The sequence below is a fragment of the Saccopteryx bilineata genome, chromosome 1 (assembly GCF_036850765.1).
Source record: "Saccopteryx bilineata isolate mSacBil1 chromosome 1, mSacBil1_pri_phased_curated, whole genome shotgun sequence".
Lineage (NCBI taxonomy): Eukaryota > Metazoa > Chordata > Mammalia > Chiroptera > Emballonuridae > Saccopteryx > Saccopteryx bilineata.
Genome location: NC_089490.1, coordinates 26,403,691 through 26,421,029, shown reverse-complemented (window position 1 = coordinate 26,421,029; position 17,339 = coordinate 26,403,691). Strand labels below are relative to the sequence as shown.

General features: G+C 40.5%; 1 protein-coding gene across 1 annotated transcript in view; it reads left to right on the top strand.

Annotated features, from left to right (window-relative positions):
- The first annotated feature begins 3,263 nt into the window (after window positions 1-3,263).
- OPN5 (opsin 5) overlaps window positions 3,264-17,339 on the top strand; it is a 29,847-nt gene continuing 15,771 nt past the window's right edge. The window contains exons 1-4 of the mRNA XM_066252963.1: window positions 3,264-3,393; window positions 7,232-7,351; window positions 11,476-11,646; window positions 15,300-15,634. Coding sequence (XP_066109060.1) covers window positions 3,264-3,393; window positions 7,232-7,351; window positions 11,476-11,646; window positions 15,300-15,634 — 756 coding nt within the window. The remainder of the gene's footprint in view (window positions 3,394-7,231; window positions 7,352-11,475; window positions 11,647-15,299; window positions 15,635-17,339) is intronic.

The following is a 17,339-nucleotide window of genomic DNA, read 5'->3' as shown; positions in this document are numbered from 1 at the left end:
TCGGTTGCCAAGCAACGGAGTAGCAGCCCAGATAGGCAGAGCATTCCCTGGTAGGGGGTTTGCCAGGTGGATCCAGGCTGGGACACATACAAGAGTCTGCCTCTACTTCTCTGCCTCTCACTTAATTAAAAAAAAAAAGAATTGGAAATACCTTCCCCCAAATATCATATTTTATTGTCAAGCTATTTTTATAGCACAAATGTTGATCAGAAATTCTAGAAACAAAATAAACCTATATATGATATGTCAAAAGCAACTCATGCCAGGCATCCTAGGTTCCATAGAATAGAACCCCATTTTACCCAGCCAAGGTGGCTATCACTCTCACCATAAGAACTCTATTCCAACAAAACCAGTCTTTTTCCATCCCTTACATACTTTAGGTTCATTTTTGCCTCCAAATGTTTGCTCATGTTATTCCCGCACTGAAAACGCCCTCCCCAATTCTCACTGTCTATTAAAGCTCAGCTAAAGTTTTTCAGCATCACTATCAATACCAACATACTGGGTCTTACTCTGGAGCTCCTTTGGGACCTTCAGATCTAGAAAAACATTTCCTTTTTAAATATATTAAGCGCATACACATGCAATCTACTTAATTTCTCAGATCATAAATATTTATGTTGTGCATAGAACACAATTATTTTCTTGCTTTTAAAAAATTATTGCCTAAATCAAATAAGACAGCATTTTGTTGTTTTACATTCTTGTTTTATTACCATATTTCCCCATGTATAAGACGCACATTTGGGGGGAAAATTTAGGGGTCTAAAAACTGGGTGCGTCTTATACAGTGGTTGTAGTTTTTTTTTTTACTTGCATTTCCTGCTTTTTCACACTTGTTTTTGGGCTCATTGTTGAAGACAATGATTCGTCATCAGACACAGATGAGGACAAGCTAATGGATGGGAGTTTTGACAGTGATAAGGAGTTGTATGAATTTTATGATGAATAAAACTTGAGTTCAATAACTTTATATGGAGGACCCGGGTTCGATTCCTGGCCAGGGCACATAGGAGAAGCGCCCATTTGCTTCTCCACCCCTCCGCCGCGCTTTCCTCTCTGTCTCTCTCTTCCCCTCCCGCAGCCAAGGCTCCATTGGAGCAAAGATGGCCCGGGCGCTGGGGATGGCTCCTTGGCCTCTGCCTCAGGCGCTAGAGTGGCTCTGGTCGCAATATGGCGACGCCCAGGATGGGCAGAGCATCGCCCCCTGGTGGGCAGAGCGTCGCCCCTGGTGGGCGTGCCGGGTGGATCCCGGTCGGGCGCATGCGGGAGTCTGTCTGACTGTCTCTCCCTGTTTCCAGCTTCAGAAAAATGAAAAAAACAAAAAAACTTTATATAATACTTTTTTAAAAATAATTTCAGGCCCCAAACTTAAGGTGCATCTTCTACATGGGAGCATCTTATACATGGGGAAATACGGTACTTTCTGATCATTAGTTGCATCTTTTTTTTTTTGTCTGAAACAAAGATTATACTCCTTAAGTCTAGGTAGCATGACACATATTTCTTATCTCATCAGAGTTGGATTAATAGTAGGTGCTCAATAAAATAGTTCAATTGTTACACAAGAATACATTTATTTAGCATAGGACCCCGAGGAAATTTGTCATACAATTGCTATGCCTTCATGGATGGGCAAGTATGGGAAGACCAAGTGTCCCATAGTAAACAGATAGACTTCACATTTACAATGTGCTTTCGAATCCACTATCCTATTGCTTCTACAACAAAGATGAGTGTTGAGTAAAAACATTAATGCCCATATTACAGATGAAATCATTGTAGTTCAGAAAATTGAAATAATCTGCTCCAGATCAGATGGTGGGTGTCATAGCTGGACTCAAAGCCTCACCGTATGATTCTGAATCTAAAGTAGAGGGCAGGACTGGACAGCCAGTGAGCAGGGGAAATCTGTGGGGAGGAGAGAATTTACCAGGAGGGTCAATCCAAAGGGAACAAGGAGTTCTGAAGATAAAGTTGGACTTGGGGCAGGTCTTAGAATGAGGTGGGATTGGCAGCCAGAGGTTTCTCCTGGAAGCTTCACTTTCTACAGCTCCCAGGAAGAAAAATTTTGAATGACCACTAACCGGATGACTGTCCTCAAGCTGAATGTGGAGGTGGACAGGATCTTCAGCCACCTTGGCACTAAGAAGGTCAGGAGTGGGTTAATAAGTTGTATTTCAGCTGTAAATTGGCAGTTAGCAATGGGTTAAATTGGTGTCTTTTGGAGAAGTTAAATAATATTCGTTGATCAGCCTGTTAACCAATTACGAGGCTTACAACTCCAAGTTCCACTTGCAGGGTGAGAGGTTCTACCCCACATCACTTCCTAGAGGGCTGAACAGTGACATCTAGTGGTTTGTTTTGAAGTAAGCAAGTTCAAAACACGTCGAAAGGCCCACATTCCTATTTCTCCCACTTTCCAAACAAATAATAGCAATCATTTTAAAGCAAGTTATGACATCAGCAGCATGCTTTATCTCAGGAATAACACAGCACTCCAACTTTCAGTATTGGGCGTTTTGTGTGACATGTTTGCACAAGACCCATCAAACACTGTAAAATTTTGAAAATCCAAATTTAATAGAACCAGTACAAAGACTTGTGTGTTTGGGAGTTCCTCGTTACTCAAGATTTCATCCTGGAAAGAGGAAATTTAGACAGTGGACTTCAAGAGGTGGCAGTGGGAAATAATGAACTTGAAATTCAATTCTTCCTGTGGATGAATTGTGAATTATAACCAAGGTTGAATTATTTTCTAAACGGTCCTTTGAAAGATATCCTTGAAAATCCAGCTCTTAACTTCACTTAGTGAAGTTTCTACGTCTCTTTGTACTTCATACCCTAATAACCAACATGATTTCTTCTCTTAAATATTTTATATATTTATATTTTAAAAATGGATGGAGTTATCTGTTTGTCTATCTACCTATTGTATACTCCATACAGTACTGTCTCTGAGCTCAGGTCTTTACAAAAACTGCTAAGAAGCGGTATAATGGGTAGGATTTGGTCTTCCCCTTCCTAGTCACTTGGATAATCTGCATACCAAATAATTAAATACTGGTCTATGTGGATCATTAAAGAAAAATGTTAAAATGTTCTTCAGTTACTAACTAGACAATCATGCATGACTCTAAGAACTTGTTTTTCATTTTACAACAGCTGCCATGGTTATGAGATGGTTCAGGCTGACTTATTCAGGTTTTCTGAGATCTCTATCAACTTCCTTTTCAGACTCTCGGTCACTTGAGAACAGAATGGCGCTAAACCATACTGTCCTGCCCAAGGACGAGGATCTGCCACACTACCTTCGAGATGAGGATCCCTTTGCTTCCAAACTTTCCTGGGAAGCGGATTTGGTGGCTGGCTTTTATTTAACAATAATCGGTAAGCTTCCTTAATTTTTCTATGCAAAAGCTGCAAGTGGAAATTCATGGGCTATCATGCTGAGTTTGCACAAAGATTCCAAGACTCATGCGGATATTCTGAGCGGAGTTGAAAAGTAGGAGGAAAGCAGAAGATGGGTTGAACTCTCTATTCTCTTTATTGGTAGGAATAAATATTCCCTTGATAATTCAAATAATTTTATGAAAAAATGATTTATCTTGAGATTAAATTGTATTTTCATTGCTTGGGTAGGAAGATTGTCTTCTGAATTACAAAATTAATGATAATGGGCTCTTATTTAAATAGAGTGCTTTTGCTTGTTAAAAAATGTTTTGATATAATCAAAGTATTATACGCTTGGAATGGACCCTCACAATCACTTAGTTCATCCTCCTCTGTTTACAACAGAGGAAAGCTGGGGCCATGCTGTGATGGCGATGGACTCACTAGAGTCACCCTGTGATAGCATCACTAAGTAATTTTGGTGAAAGTTGGAAAGATGTATTGGTGATCAATGAAAATCAGCCTAGCATCAAAAGATTTTTGTGTATAAAGTCCACATCGGCTTCCAGACTATAATATCAAATGCAGTAGACCCATGTGGATCCTGAGCACCGGAACTGTGACTTTTCCAAACTGACATGTACTATAGTGTAAATAAATACACACCAGATACTGACGGCTTAGAGCTAGAAAAATAATGTACAATCGCTCATTAATATTTTTAAATGACATGTCCTACCAATAACATTTTGGAGATATTAGGTTAAATAAATATTAAAATTAATTTAGTAGTATTTTTACTTTATTTAATGTGGGTATCATAAAAATAATTTAAATAATATGTGGCTCATTTTTCTGGTTTGCATTATATTTCTATTGGACAGCACCAGTCTAGGCATTGAGTATTCAACCATAATACTTTTCTGAAATTTAAAACTGTTGTTTTAAATTTGGGTAACCAGTGTACAGGTGGGTTATGTCTTTAGGTGTGTCTGCCTTTAATCTTTTCAGACGCTGGGTCAAGCTTTCTCTCTCTCCTATCTCTCTTTTTTTCCCTCCCTTCTCCTTCCCACCTGCCTCTTACTGACTCCCTCTCTCTCTTTCTCTCTCATCTACTTATTACTGGATAAAAATTTTTATTTAACCTCCTGAAATTAGCAAACTCATTTGAAAACCCTGGAGACCCCTCTATGGTCACGGCAGGAGACAAAAGAAATAAAAATTAATCAGAAATTCTGCTGCAAAGGAATTTCCTGGGTTCTTGGCTTTATTATAAGTTGTTATGAAATGTATTTAAATTCTACATTTTATAAATGGACTCTTACATACTTTCAAACATGAATGGATACTGAATGCCCATTATTCATTACTATTTAAGTTACTTGGAAAACAGCAGTGAATAAAATGGACAAACTCTCTGCCTGCACGGAGACTATATGGTAGTACAATCCACATTCCATTTTTATCAAGCACAAGTACTTCCAATGATCCGAGAAGACAGAAAACTAGACATCTTGTAAATTTAATTGGTCTCAATCAGTTGCAAGGAATGAACTTAAAAGTAGCATCATTAACCTGAAAAATTTCCCCAGGCAGTACAAGATAAGGAGGGAATGCTGTCCATTTCCCACCTTAGGGCATGAGGGATCCAGGGAAGAGAGGCAAGTAGGGCAGTGGTGGGGGGATCTAGAGGATTTCTCAGCTGATGCACCTGAGGTTGAAGCTAGAAAAAGAAGTCCAAAAAGAGTACTCAATGGGGTCATCAAGTTACTCAGGGAGCTGGGGATGGAGCCAAAGACATGGTCCAGAACAGTCATTAAGTCAAGTCAGAGTTGACCGGAGGGTCCTGGACTCATCCTAGACCCAGGTCTTGGGTTTGGTCTTGGACCTGGTTTTCACCCCCTTGTAGGACAAGTTTAAGGGATGTTCCCAGGTTCCTTTAAAGAAATGGGAGTAGAATGACATCTTCTTGGTGTGTTATGTTAAATACTAGAAGTCTTAGGGAAAACTAGACAATGAAAAGATAAAACTGAAATGGAGGAGGAATAAATTAGAGACCCTCTTTTAGTATATATAAATACTTCGTTTATTAACAGTCGGTATGTAAGAATTTATATCTGTGTATTCATAGAAAGATTCAGGATTTTGATCATCTAAAAATGTCCCCCCTTTAGTCTCTACCTTCTTAATCTTATTTTTCTTTAACCATCCTTAAAAAAAAGTTTTCATTCTCTTGATATCACCACCTGACCCCTACAGCTAAGATTTCCTGTAGGAATAACCTACATGCAACTCATAGAAAGTTGACTATTTATGGGTCATGCTTCGGGCACTGGGTGAAGCCTTATGAATCAGAGTTATAAAGAAAATGTTAAGAAAGGAAAAGTAAAAAAAATCAATATTCTCAAAAGAAATGTAGAAAAACAAAGGGTGTGTAAATGAGCTTTGTGTATTAAATGCACATGCACAGTTATTTCAGTCTTCCTGTATACCAAGCGGATATCATCTGTCTATAATTTTTCAAGCCATCTTTTACATTTTAATTTCCCAGTGTGTCTTGTTAGCTGGTTTCTTTTAATGAGACATAGGTTTCACTTTAGTTGGTTTCCTCTAGAGCTCCATAATCTCTTCTATGTTTCTTCTCTTCTGTCTTAAGAAATATAAGGAGAGTTTCGGGAACCATTAGGCAGCAGTCCTCCAGGGATTCGGAACTTCCCAAGAGCACAGTGCAGTTTCCTGGTGGTTTCATACCATCCAGCTGAAACACACATTTCTTCCCTTGCCCCCTCACCACCCCCCAACCGTGAGTTGTAGTGGAGAAGTAGAAAGTAAAATAGAAAACTCTGGGTTTCTCCTGTTAATACTCTCCTTATTCCTTACTACTAAAGGCAGCTGTACCAGATTCTCATTTATACACAGCTACACTATGAAGCAAGAATTCCTGAAGAAAATCTACTCTACATGTTAAGCTATGGAAGTAGGTGTATTCTTTTCTTAAAGTCAGTAGGGATTGGGTCTTTTTGGATTTAAACTGGGTCTGTAAGAACTTGACAACAGTTTCACTGGAATGCCAAAGCCAATCAGTCATTAACAAAAGGATATAAACACGTGGGAACACATTTCTACCACTGTTGGCAAGTTGGTGGGTTGAGGGTCACTTTCTCTCCCTTTGGTGGGAGGAGAAAGCCCATACTACCAATTGTCACCTACTGTCCCTTGATACCTACCTAGTCCAGTGGCAGCTGCAGACACCCAGTGTCCGTGTGTCCTCCGAGGCAGTGGTCCTGGGACATGCCTCCAGGAGATGCCCCTTTCCTTGCTGGGGGTTATGCCAACTTTTTTCTGGCCTCCGCCTCTCCTGGATCCCTTAGGAGTCCACAGTGAGAGTGAAAGCACCTAGTTTTGTTTGGGTCACTTCATCGTCAGGATTTATGAAGAGCCAAGGGTTGGCGCTTCTTATCAGAGGGAGGGAGTTCTATAAAGCCAATAGTCCATACAAGTGCCTGAGGAAACACTTCACCCAGGGATCAGTACCAGAACTGACCATCAGGATGCCCATACTCTCCTAGCTTCACTGGGAAGTTAATGGTTCCTTTTTCTGGGTAAGTTCAGTTTGATAATCCCTGGTTCCTCTTCCCTTTGGAGGCAACCCATCCCTCGCCTGTCACTCAACTCATGCTTTGTATTTCATCTTTTTAATTTAGATTTTTTACGTAGACTCCTCTCAGGACCCTCCAAATCTATGGTGTCCATTTTTGAAATTAAGAAGTGTTTTATATTCGAGTGAACTCTAAATCCTAGTTTTAACAATGGGGATTTATATTTTTCTTTGTAGGGATTCTGTCCACAGCTGGAAACGGGTACGTCCTTTATATGTCATCTAGACGAAAGAAGAAATTGAGACCTGCGGAAATAATGACTATCAATCTGGCAGTCTGTGATCTTGGGATTTCAGGTAACACAATCTCGCTGTTTCTTCTCTGGGAGTTTGAATTACGTCCCCCGTCTAAAGTCCTCGTGGACTCAGACATCACTTTCTACCCCCACCTTCTTTTGCTCCTCCCTTCACAAGTCAGGTTCACAGTTTGTGATAAGTCAGCCAAGTGTTGTCTGGCTAAAGCAATCATTCCTTTCACCTTTATTGAGTCCTTCCTATGTGCCAGTCCTGTTAGATGCTGACGGTGCTATTTGGAGTAATACAGGATACCTTAGACACCTCCACATGGACTGGGGCTTAATGATTCAGAAAACAGAAACTTACAGGGAGGCTCTGGGTCACTGTTTTGAGCTCCACGACACTCCCTTTTCCCTTATGGAAATTTGTGAAAATAAGCATCAATGAGGTAAGGTCTGAAGGTCAATGAGTGAAGACAGGCTGGCAGGTGAGTAGGGGGAGAAGGAAAAACTGCCTTGTTAATGACACATTGAAGTGGCTTCGGGACTGACTGCAGGGTGGGCTGCTTCCAGGTCACTGGTTTTTGAGCTCGGCTGCAGAAAACAGTCACCAAGGGAACTTAAAAAAAAAAAAATACTCATGGTTGGGTTTCATACCCAGTGATTTTTATTTCATTGGTTGAGAATGTCACTTGGATATCAGGATATGTAAAATTAGGATTTCCAGATGTGTTTAATGTGAAGCCAAAAAATTTTGGTCTCTGGAAACCCATCATGTAGAAGTTAGAATAATTTTTTTTTCATTGCAATTCATTTTTACAAATATCACTTCCCTTTTCTTCCATCTATAAAATTCAGTGCTTGCCTGGATGCATTCAAATATGCATCAGGAGCCCGCATCCTGCTCTTTGGCATAGGGTTTACTTTATGAGAGTTGAGGAAATTGCATTTGAACAACGCACATCTACTCCTCTTTCTGTTGAAATCCTTTTTAACAGTTTCCCATCTACAGGATCCCCTTTTAAAATATTTTCTGACATTTGTTTCTTTCTTCACAAGGGGGTATTTCTGCTACTGCCAATCTCTAAAAGCAAGGCTCAATAATAATAAGCCTCTCCCTACTGAGTCACTATTTATCACACAGCAGTGATGTGTTGCCCACTTACTGAGAGTTTGGATGGTGTGGGTTATTTGGAAAGGCTTTACTCAGTCGGAACAGACTTAAATAGCATGAACTCTTATGGGAAATACACATGCACATTAAGAGGAGCATGACATGTCAGGCCCCTTTCTGCAAAAATAGTCAAGGTGAACCCCAGGGAATTTTCGAGGCTGTAAAATGGCTGCCATTTTTGCTATTGCCACGCGGTGGCGGTGTCCCATCATGAATGACAGCTATCCTGGTCAGCTCACCCTGCTGACCCCTGAAGGTTCTCTCTCTGGTACTGAAGGTGAAAAACTTGAATGAAAACTGCTATTTCAGCCACATCTTTCACCATTGAATCCTATCCGACTGATGCTGAAGGCTGAATGAGACTTGGCTTGAATAAAAATGTCCTTAATTGGTTGGATACACTGAAAATGTTTTCAACTAAGCAAATCTGCTCGAGAATTGCGCAAAGCACCTCAATAGTCTGCATATGTCTTTAGAGTAATTCACCAGAAAACATCTTCCATGTGATCGCTTTCTCTGATTCACACAGATCATTTGTTCAACTTCTGAGTACTATCTCCAGTACACTTTCCCCTTCTAATAAACCTTAAAATTTTTTTATGTCTGCAATATTTTTTCTTGGTCCATTATATTCCAATATAAGCTGCTTGAACAAGCACACTGTAGAGACCAGCCGTCTATATATCTATACAAGTAATATTGGCTGTTTAAGTACCAATGGCTCACAATTGTGTATCTGTATTAGAATCCCCTGCGGAGCTAAAAAAAAAAAAGAATAATAATAATAATAATAATAATATTAATGCCTGGGCTTACTCCAGATAAATTTATAAATTCAATCAGGCTATCTAGGGATTGGAGTCCTGGACATAGATATTTAAAATCAATAAAAAACAATGCAAAGCAAAACAATTCCTTCAGTGATTCAGAACCAGCCCGGTTCATTACCATCCTACTAACCAAAGAAGGGCGAGACATTGAACATGACATTGCAAAGGTTCATCAAAAGCTCGGCTCCAGAAGGAAGCTAAAAATAGCTTTTGTTAATGGGTTCCAGGCACATCAGACACCAAATTCACTCCGTCTGGGTCACTTTCACTTGCCTTTTACTGCCCTTAGTACCCACCCCGCAGACACTTAGCTCAGGCTTTGAATGTACTGTTCACTCTGCCTAGAATGTTTTCCCTCTAGGGAAACATTTTTTTGAGTTCTTTTCCACTGATTTAGGCATCTGCCTCAGTGTCACATTCTCAGTGACTTCTTCCCTGATCTCCTATGTACAACAACAATTTCTGTCCATCCCCCATCCCCCGTTTTATTTTTCTTCACAGCACTAGTCATACCTATCATTCTATCACAATGTATCTGATACTACAGATTAGTTGGGGGTTGTTTGGTCTGCTCTCTCTACTAATAGAGGAATCTGTGAATCTTGATCTTTACTTTGTTCTCTAGCACCTTGCTCTGTGTTACACAAGAGGCACTGAATAGTTACTCATTAAATGCAAGCCTTTGATACTTAGTTTTCTCACTGAGGATGAGGTTAGACTCACTTGAATTAGAAAGCTCTAATATGAGGGTAACAGTCTAGCAAAATAGAATGTATCCAGCTGTCTAGGCACTAGAGGAGATGTGTGCCCAGCTTACAGAAGACGCTTGAGAAATATGTGTTAACTGAGTAAATTAACAGGAACTTTTGTATACCTTTGTATACCTGAGAAGGGGCACACCCAGGAGGGGTGGGCCAGGCCAGATCTACAAGCTGTGAATATGGGTTACTTGGCTTCCCTCGTGCAATAGGCAAGAGAATCTTCTTTTGATAGATACATCAGATGGAAACTTTGAAGAGCTTCCTGAGTACATTCCCTTCCAATAGGATGAAGGTTGAATACAGGACTAAATAGGGAGTGTGCAAGATGTGAATTAAAGTACAGATGCTCCTCCACATACAATGCTCCTCCATCCCACATTGAAAATATCCTAAGGCAGCCCTGGCTGATTAGCTCGGTTGGTTAGAGCATTGTCCCAAAGTGCAGAGGTTGCCAGTTTGATTCCTGGTCAGGGTAGGTACAGGAACAGCTCAATGCTCCTGTTTCTTTCTCTCTCTCTTTCTCTCTTGCTGAAATCAATTATTTTTTAATTAAAAAAAGGAAAATATTCTAAGTCAAAAATGCATTTAATACACTAACCTACCGAATATCATAGCTTAGTCTATCCAGCCTACCTTAAATGTGCTCAGAAAACTCACATTAGCCTAGAGGTGAGCAAAATCATCTAACAAAAATGCTTATTTTATAATAAAAGTGTTAAATATCATGTAATTTATTATACATATCACTTTCACACCATCGTAAAGTCTAAAAATGATTAAGTCATACCATCGTAAGTTGGGGACCCTCTGTAGAAGAATATTTTCTAGAACGTAAACAACGACAACAACAAAACAAATGAAGGCCAAAGGAGCAAGTACTTTAAATCCCAGAAATCTGGATCTGATGGTACACAAATTGAACGTAACACTGACTGAAATAGCTCTCTCTTATCTGAATAAGATGTAATTCCGGCCCTGGCCAGTTGGCTCAGTGGTAGAGCGTCAACCTGGTGTGCAGGAGTCCCAGGTTCGATTCCCGGCCAGGGCACACAGGAGAAGCGCCCATCTGCTTCTCCACCCTTTCCCCTCTCCTTCCTCTCTGTCTCTCTCTTCCCCTCCTGCAGCCAAGGCTCCATTGGAGCAAAGTTGGCCCGGGCGCTGAGGATGGCTCTATGGCCTCCATCTCAGGTGCTAGAATGGCTCTGGTTGCAACAAAGCAATGCCCCCTGGTGGGCATGCCAGGTGGATCCCGGTCTGGCACAGGTGGGAGTCTGTCTGACTGCCTCCCTGTTTCCAACTTCAGAAAAATACAAAAAAAAAGAGAGAGAGAAAGAGAGAGATGTAATTCAACAATGAGTTGAGGTGGGCGGGCGAATGTTAATGGGAGGGAACGGCCCTTGACCACTGCTTGGCGCTCTAGTTGTAGGCAAGCCGTTCACCATCATCTCTTGCTTCTGTCACCGCTGGGTGTTTGGCTGGATTGGCTGCCGCTGGTATGGATGGGCTGGGTTCTTCTTTGGATGTGGAAGTCTTATCACTATGACTGCTGTCAGCCTTGATCGGTACCTGAAAATCTGCTACCTATCATATGGTAAGTAAGAAGGTTTCTTACTTGCTGATAGTCCGAGCTAGGTGGCTTGTCAGAGCTGTCCGTATTTACCCATTGGTAATAAACACATTATTAATTAACCTCATTAGCACTCAAGAGTATTTCTACTGGTAACTTAACTTTTCCTAACATTCTGTTTTAGGGCTTGAATCTGTGTAAGTGTAGGTTTCCTATAAAACGACTTTCATAGGAGTGTTTGGTGTTTGCTTTTAAAAGTATCATTTCCTCATATAAAATGTGAAAACAAAGGAAATAAAATGCATTGGAAGGACGTTAGGCCCATGATGTTTAGCTGGCCCCCACATAGTGAGTGTGATGTATGAAAAGATGTCTGTGATATTCCCTTAGCACTCAGGCTCCCAGGGTTTCAGAGATGAGGAATTCCAACGGTCTGCCTCTAGGTTAAGGAGCCCTGTAGCTGTGTCTGCAAGAAAGAACACAGGCACGGACGCTTCACTCCACATTCTGTGGGTGGCACTGGGAGGAAGGGAGAAAGATGAGTGACTAAGAGAACTGATGAGGCATGAGCCAGCCATAAACCAGTTTTCAGGGATTAGAGATATTTTTAGTGTTGAAGCTATTCTATATGTTAAAATAAAATTTTTTTAACTTTTACTTCTTGGGGTTCTGGGATGCATTTAGGCCCTTAAGTTTAATACTGAGAACCAAGTGCAACCAAGAAGTCATGTTGATTCCCTCTGGATAAAGCTGCTTTGTCTGTCAATCTGTCAATCAAGAGTGATTGTGTTGGATGTGAGGGCGATCTGGCTGCGACATCTGTCACCCCACTGATCGCCAGGGTTGATTCGGCTGATCTGGCTGGCTTGGCGGGTGTCCCCTTCCTCCCTTACTGCTCCATGTGCATCCCTCCTGAAGCTGCGCACTCGGTCGAAGAGGACGACCTTCCCCGCTAGAGGAGAGGACCGTTCTTCGGTCAAGGGTATACGAGTAGCTGCGCTCCCCTGCTAGAACCTCCAAACAAGTCTCAAGCTCCATTTGTAGGAGAATGTAGAGTAGTCAAGCTTCCAAGACTCCAGACACATCCAAGTGAGGCGCTGCATGTGGCAGTCTGCCTTTAGAAAAAAAAAAAAAAAAGAGTGATTGTGTTCAAGGGAACAAAGCATGACCTGGAGCCTGAGGTGGGAAAGATCAATTAACTGGAACTCAATGTGGTGCAGTTTTCCTTTATATTTGAAAAAGTTTACGGCTCCTAAATCCAAGGAAACCATGCACAGGAAAGGGGAGGGCCGTGATCTGCCATCTTCACAATCCAGCAGTAGTTCTTCTTTTTTTTTTTTTAACTTTGTTTCTCTTTTTCTAAACAGTTAAAAATACTTCCAACAGAAATAGCTTGACTCAAAATTTCCAATAAGGTAAAAAACAACACACAATTATGCATATTCTAAATGACTTTAAAGTCAAATTCTTTCTATAAACTTGTTTTTGGTCATATCTAATAGAATTCAAATATACTAATAGATTTTATACAGAAGAAAGCAAAAAGGTAAATTTCTCAAGAATATTTAAAGGATTCAAAAACTTCATGCTTCTGCTTTTTATATATTTTCTTAAACTTAGGCTTTGTGTCAATCAAAGAGATGCTACTCTTCATCCACAGAATGATTACAGGGCATAACTTCTGATTATATTTTCCAGCTTCTTCTAAAGTTGAACTTCAATAGGATGGTTTCATTTGACACACTATTAAACCTTCCACGCAGTGTCTTAGAATGTTGGAATTAGAGGATCACTTGAGGACATGTAGCCCTTCCTCCCATGTAATGTGATAAACTGTTTTAAGGCATCCCTGACAAACAGCCACTTGCCCTCTTCTTGAATAATTCCAGTGAATTCCAGTGACCAGTGATGGGGAGCTTACTACTGCACAAGGCAGCCCATTCTCTGATTGGTCTGCTGTCACTGTTACAATGTTATTCCTTATATTAAGACAAAACTGCCTCCCAGTAACCTCCACCCATTGGTCCTAGTTCTGACTTCTGGAGCAACACAGAACCAACCTACTAATCTACTCCCTCCTGTACTTGACAGCCTTTCACCATACTCGAATGTAAGTATAAAACACCTCACCAAGTAACCCTAACCATAAATGCTTGTAAGTATGCCTATGAATATTCCCGTGAATATATGTGCTCATCCGTGCCAATGTTTTCTTCACTATAAAGGATAACCAAGAGCTGACATATATTGATGCTACATAACTGCTATCCTTATCTCATTGGGCTCAAGAAATTTTCAGATGATAATAGAAAATGGCATGTATTTGAAAAATAGAGACAACAGAGTATATAAACAATCTGTTATATTTCTTGTTAGCTAAATGAGATGAACCCAAGAGTAAAAATATAATGTTAATGTAGTTCTTTGTAGCTTGCAAAACAGGCTTTGCATTATTTCATTAAACACTTATCAAAACCTATAAGCGATTTCATTTAACTCATCAGAACACCAACATTAAGAAAGGTCACATCAAGAAGGTCAAAAGGCCCGGCTGACTTCCCAAACCTCACATAGCACCAAGCAGAGTAGCCCTTGTGTCTATGCCAAAGAAGTCATTTTGTTGTTGTTCCTGTTGTTTTATATTTTTGACATTTCTTCTCTGCTACTGTAAAACTAAGGCAGGAAAGAGTCACTTCTCCAGCCCTTTTGGGTTGAGGTGATAGTAGGCTGTGGAAATAAGTTCCCCTGTAGGCTGAAGCACTAGATTAGGCCAACCTGTCATTGGTGGTTGTGTTGAACTTTGGAAAATGATCACTAGAGCTTTACAGCTTTTCTAGATGACTGCACTATGTCTTTCTCCTGGAATCCTCCTTGGGTTAATGGACACTGGTGCTGAAAAGGGGAGCTCATTTTTGTTGTTGTTTGTTTGTTTTGTTTTGTTTTCCTGAAAATGTTTTCACAGAATTACTTTTGCAGAACATTATATCTAGATTCTCTCCCTCTTCCTCTAGGGCTGTGTGAGTGTGGCTGTTGTACTATTAATGTTCGCATATTCAAAACCTGCTCTCACCAAGCAGAGTCAACCACTTCAATGTCATGCTGTACAGTCACAATCGTGGCCCACCAACACTCCTTTGGACAAGGGCTTACGAAGACAAATGAAATGAGAGACACAAAAGCTTTGAAGGAGAGGGAACACACTTTAAAGACACAAGCAATGTCTTATCATTTCTCACTTCCCTTCGAGATCTAATTCTACCTTGGCTACCTCACTAACATATGCCTTCTTGAGCTCAGTCTACCAGTAGGTTGCCTGCATGGATAGGACTTCAAAGTTCATTCTGGATGCTTTCCCAAGATCCTCCACGGTCTTTAGCACCCTTTTATCTTTTTAATGTTCCCTTCCCCCAGCTTTTGTCCCTTCCCCCATTCCAAGGCGTCCCAGATGCTCAGAGATAACCTTCCCTATGAAAACACTTCCCATTTTATTCTCTTGGCAAAAGGCCCCGCTCTGGAACTTTCCTCTCTTCCCCCCACTCTCCCTCAGGGCAGTTATCTGACCACTTCTTGCAGAAGCCAATGGAATAACTCTGTGGATGTGGAAATTGACATATTGAGGGGAGGTATCTGGGTGGAGGGCAGATTATATCTTGGTAATTCTTTTCTTCCGCCTCCAGGGGTTTGGCTGAAAAGGAAGCACACCTACATCTGCCTGGCCGTCATCTGGGCCTATGCTTCCTTCTGGACCACCATGCCCTTGGTAGGTCTAGGGGACTACGTACCTGAACCCTTCGGAACCTCGTGCTCCCTGGACTGGTGGCTGGCCCAGGCGTCAGTAGGGGGTCAGATCTTCATCCTGAACATTCTCTTCTTCTGCCTCTTACTCCCAACGGCTGTGATTGTGTTCTCCTACGTGAAGATCATTGCCAAGGTTAAGTCCTCTTCCAAAGAAGTAGCTCATTTTGACAGTCGGATCCATGGCAGCCACATGCTGGAAATGAAACTAACCAAGGTAACTGCAGTGACCATTTACACTACAGAGCTGTTTTCTAATCATTTGTAAAACTTCAAAAGTCAAAAAGAGTAAGGAATGATGGAGACTGGCAGAACTTAGCATCTCTACTGTTTCTGTACTTCTGAACATTCTTATTATTTGTCTAAGCTTTTGTGGTTTCTCTTTTCTCTGTCTCAGTCTCTGTCTCTCATTTACACACACACACACACACATGCACATACAACAATTCTAATATCTACCAAATTTGCACAGTGCTTATACCAGAGGCTTATTCTCTCTGGCAAAGAGAATATTACTGGTTCCTATAAGTTATTTTTGTAATAAGAATAAATTTTATGGATTATAAAATGCCTCACAGTATTGACTGCTTTAAGTGGACTTTGGTGAGTATGATTACGAACATTCTGACCTCTTGCGTTATTTATAGAGTAAGAGCTAACCATGTCTTCTTTTCTACAAAAAAATTTAACCATGAAGCAAAGTCTGCAGGTATTAGTTCCTTAGTAAATGTTAGTTTCAGAGTTGGCAGCAATTTAGATGTTGTGGCATAAGAAAAACAAACAAACAAACAGGCACTTTGTCAACAAACTAGGGTTTTAATTTAATCTCTGACACTTGCCAGGTTTGTGACCCTGAGCTGGATACCTTTAAATCTCTATTTCTTCACTTGTATAACAGATATAGTGACATCTATCTCATTGTGTTGTGGTGGAGATTGAGTGAGATAAAGTATGTCATCCTGTCATCTGGTGTAGAGAAGGTGTTAAATAAACCATAACTCCTCTTTTTCCTCACAATTTCAAGGAGTTCTGGTCGAGTCTAAGGCAGTGGTCTTCATACTTTCATCCTGTCTTACCCTTATGTTGAAAATACTTTTCAGCTCATACCATCAATATAAATGACATCCAGGAAATATAAAACTGTGTATTTAATTATTAGCATACCTAACTTTTTACCTTATATTTTAAAGGTAAAAATAAATGTAGATGAAAGTTCTAGTCATTCCTTCTGCTATCCCAGTCAATCATGTTGATCGATATCCCACCTTCAGCCTTCATCACAGCCTACTTTAAAGACCATAGGTCTCAGGGTCTTCTAGTTCCCTTACAAGTTCCTTCTTGACCAGAGGTGGCTTCCTAATAAACCGGGGCTTTTATCTCAGTAATACTCCCCTTTCCAAATTGCTGATATTTGAAAGTTGTGCTAAGATCTCTCGGTTGCACAGTGTGAACTAGAGAGTTTTTTTTTTTAATTAGTATGTGGTTGACTTTAATGCAATATTATATCAGTTTCAAGAATACACAGGAATGATTCAACATTTATCTTCTTTATAAGATCGTGACAATGAGTCTTGTGGCTGTCTGTCACCATACAGAGTTATTACAGTAATACTGACTATTTCCCCTATGCTATACATTACATCCCCATGACTTACCATGTCTTTATAACTGGAGGTTTGTACCTTTCCTTCCTCTTCACCTTTGGTACCCGTTCCCTACTGTACTGCCCTCTGGAAGTCATCAGTGTGTTCCAGTTGACTTTTGCTCCCTAAACTGCACATGCGGAGTAAGAGGAAGTTCGAGAGAAGTTTGCATCACTCTAAGTCTATGCCAGTAACCTAAGTATAGAGCTGTTCTTCATGGACAAAAATACAGAATCAGGAATCATAATCTCTTTGTATCTTATAATTAGCTATAAAGTA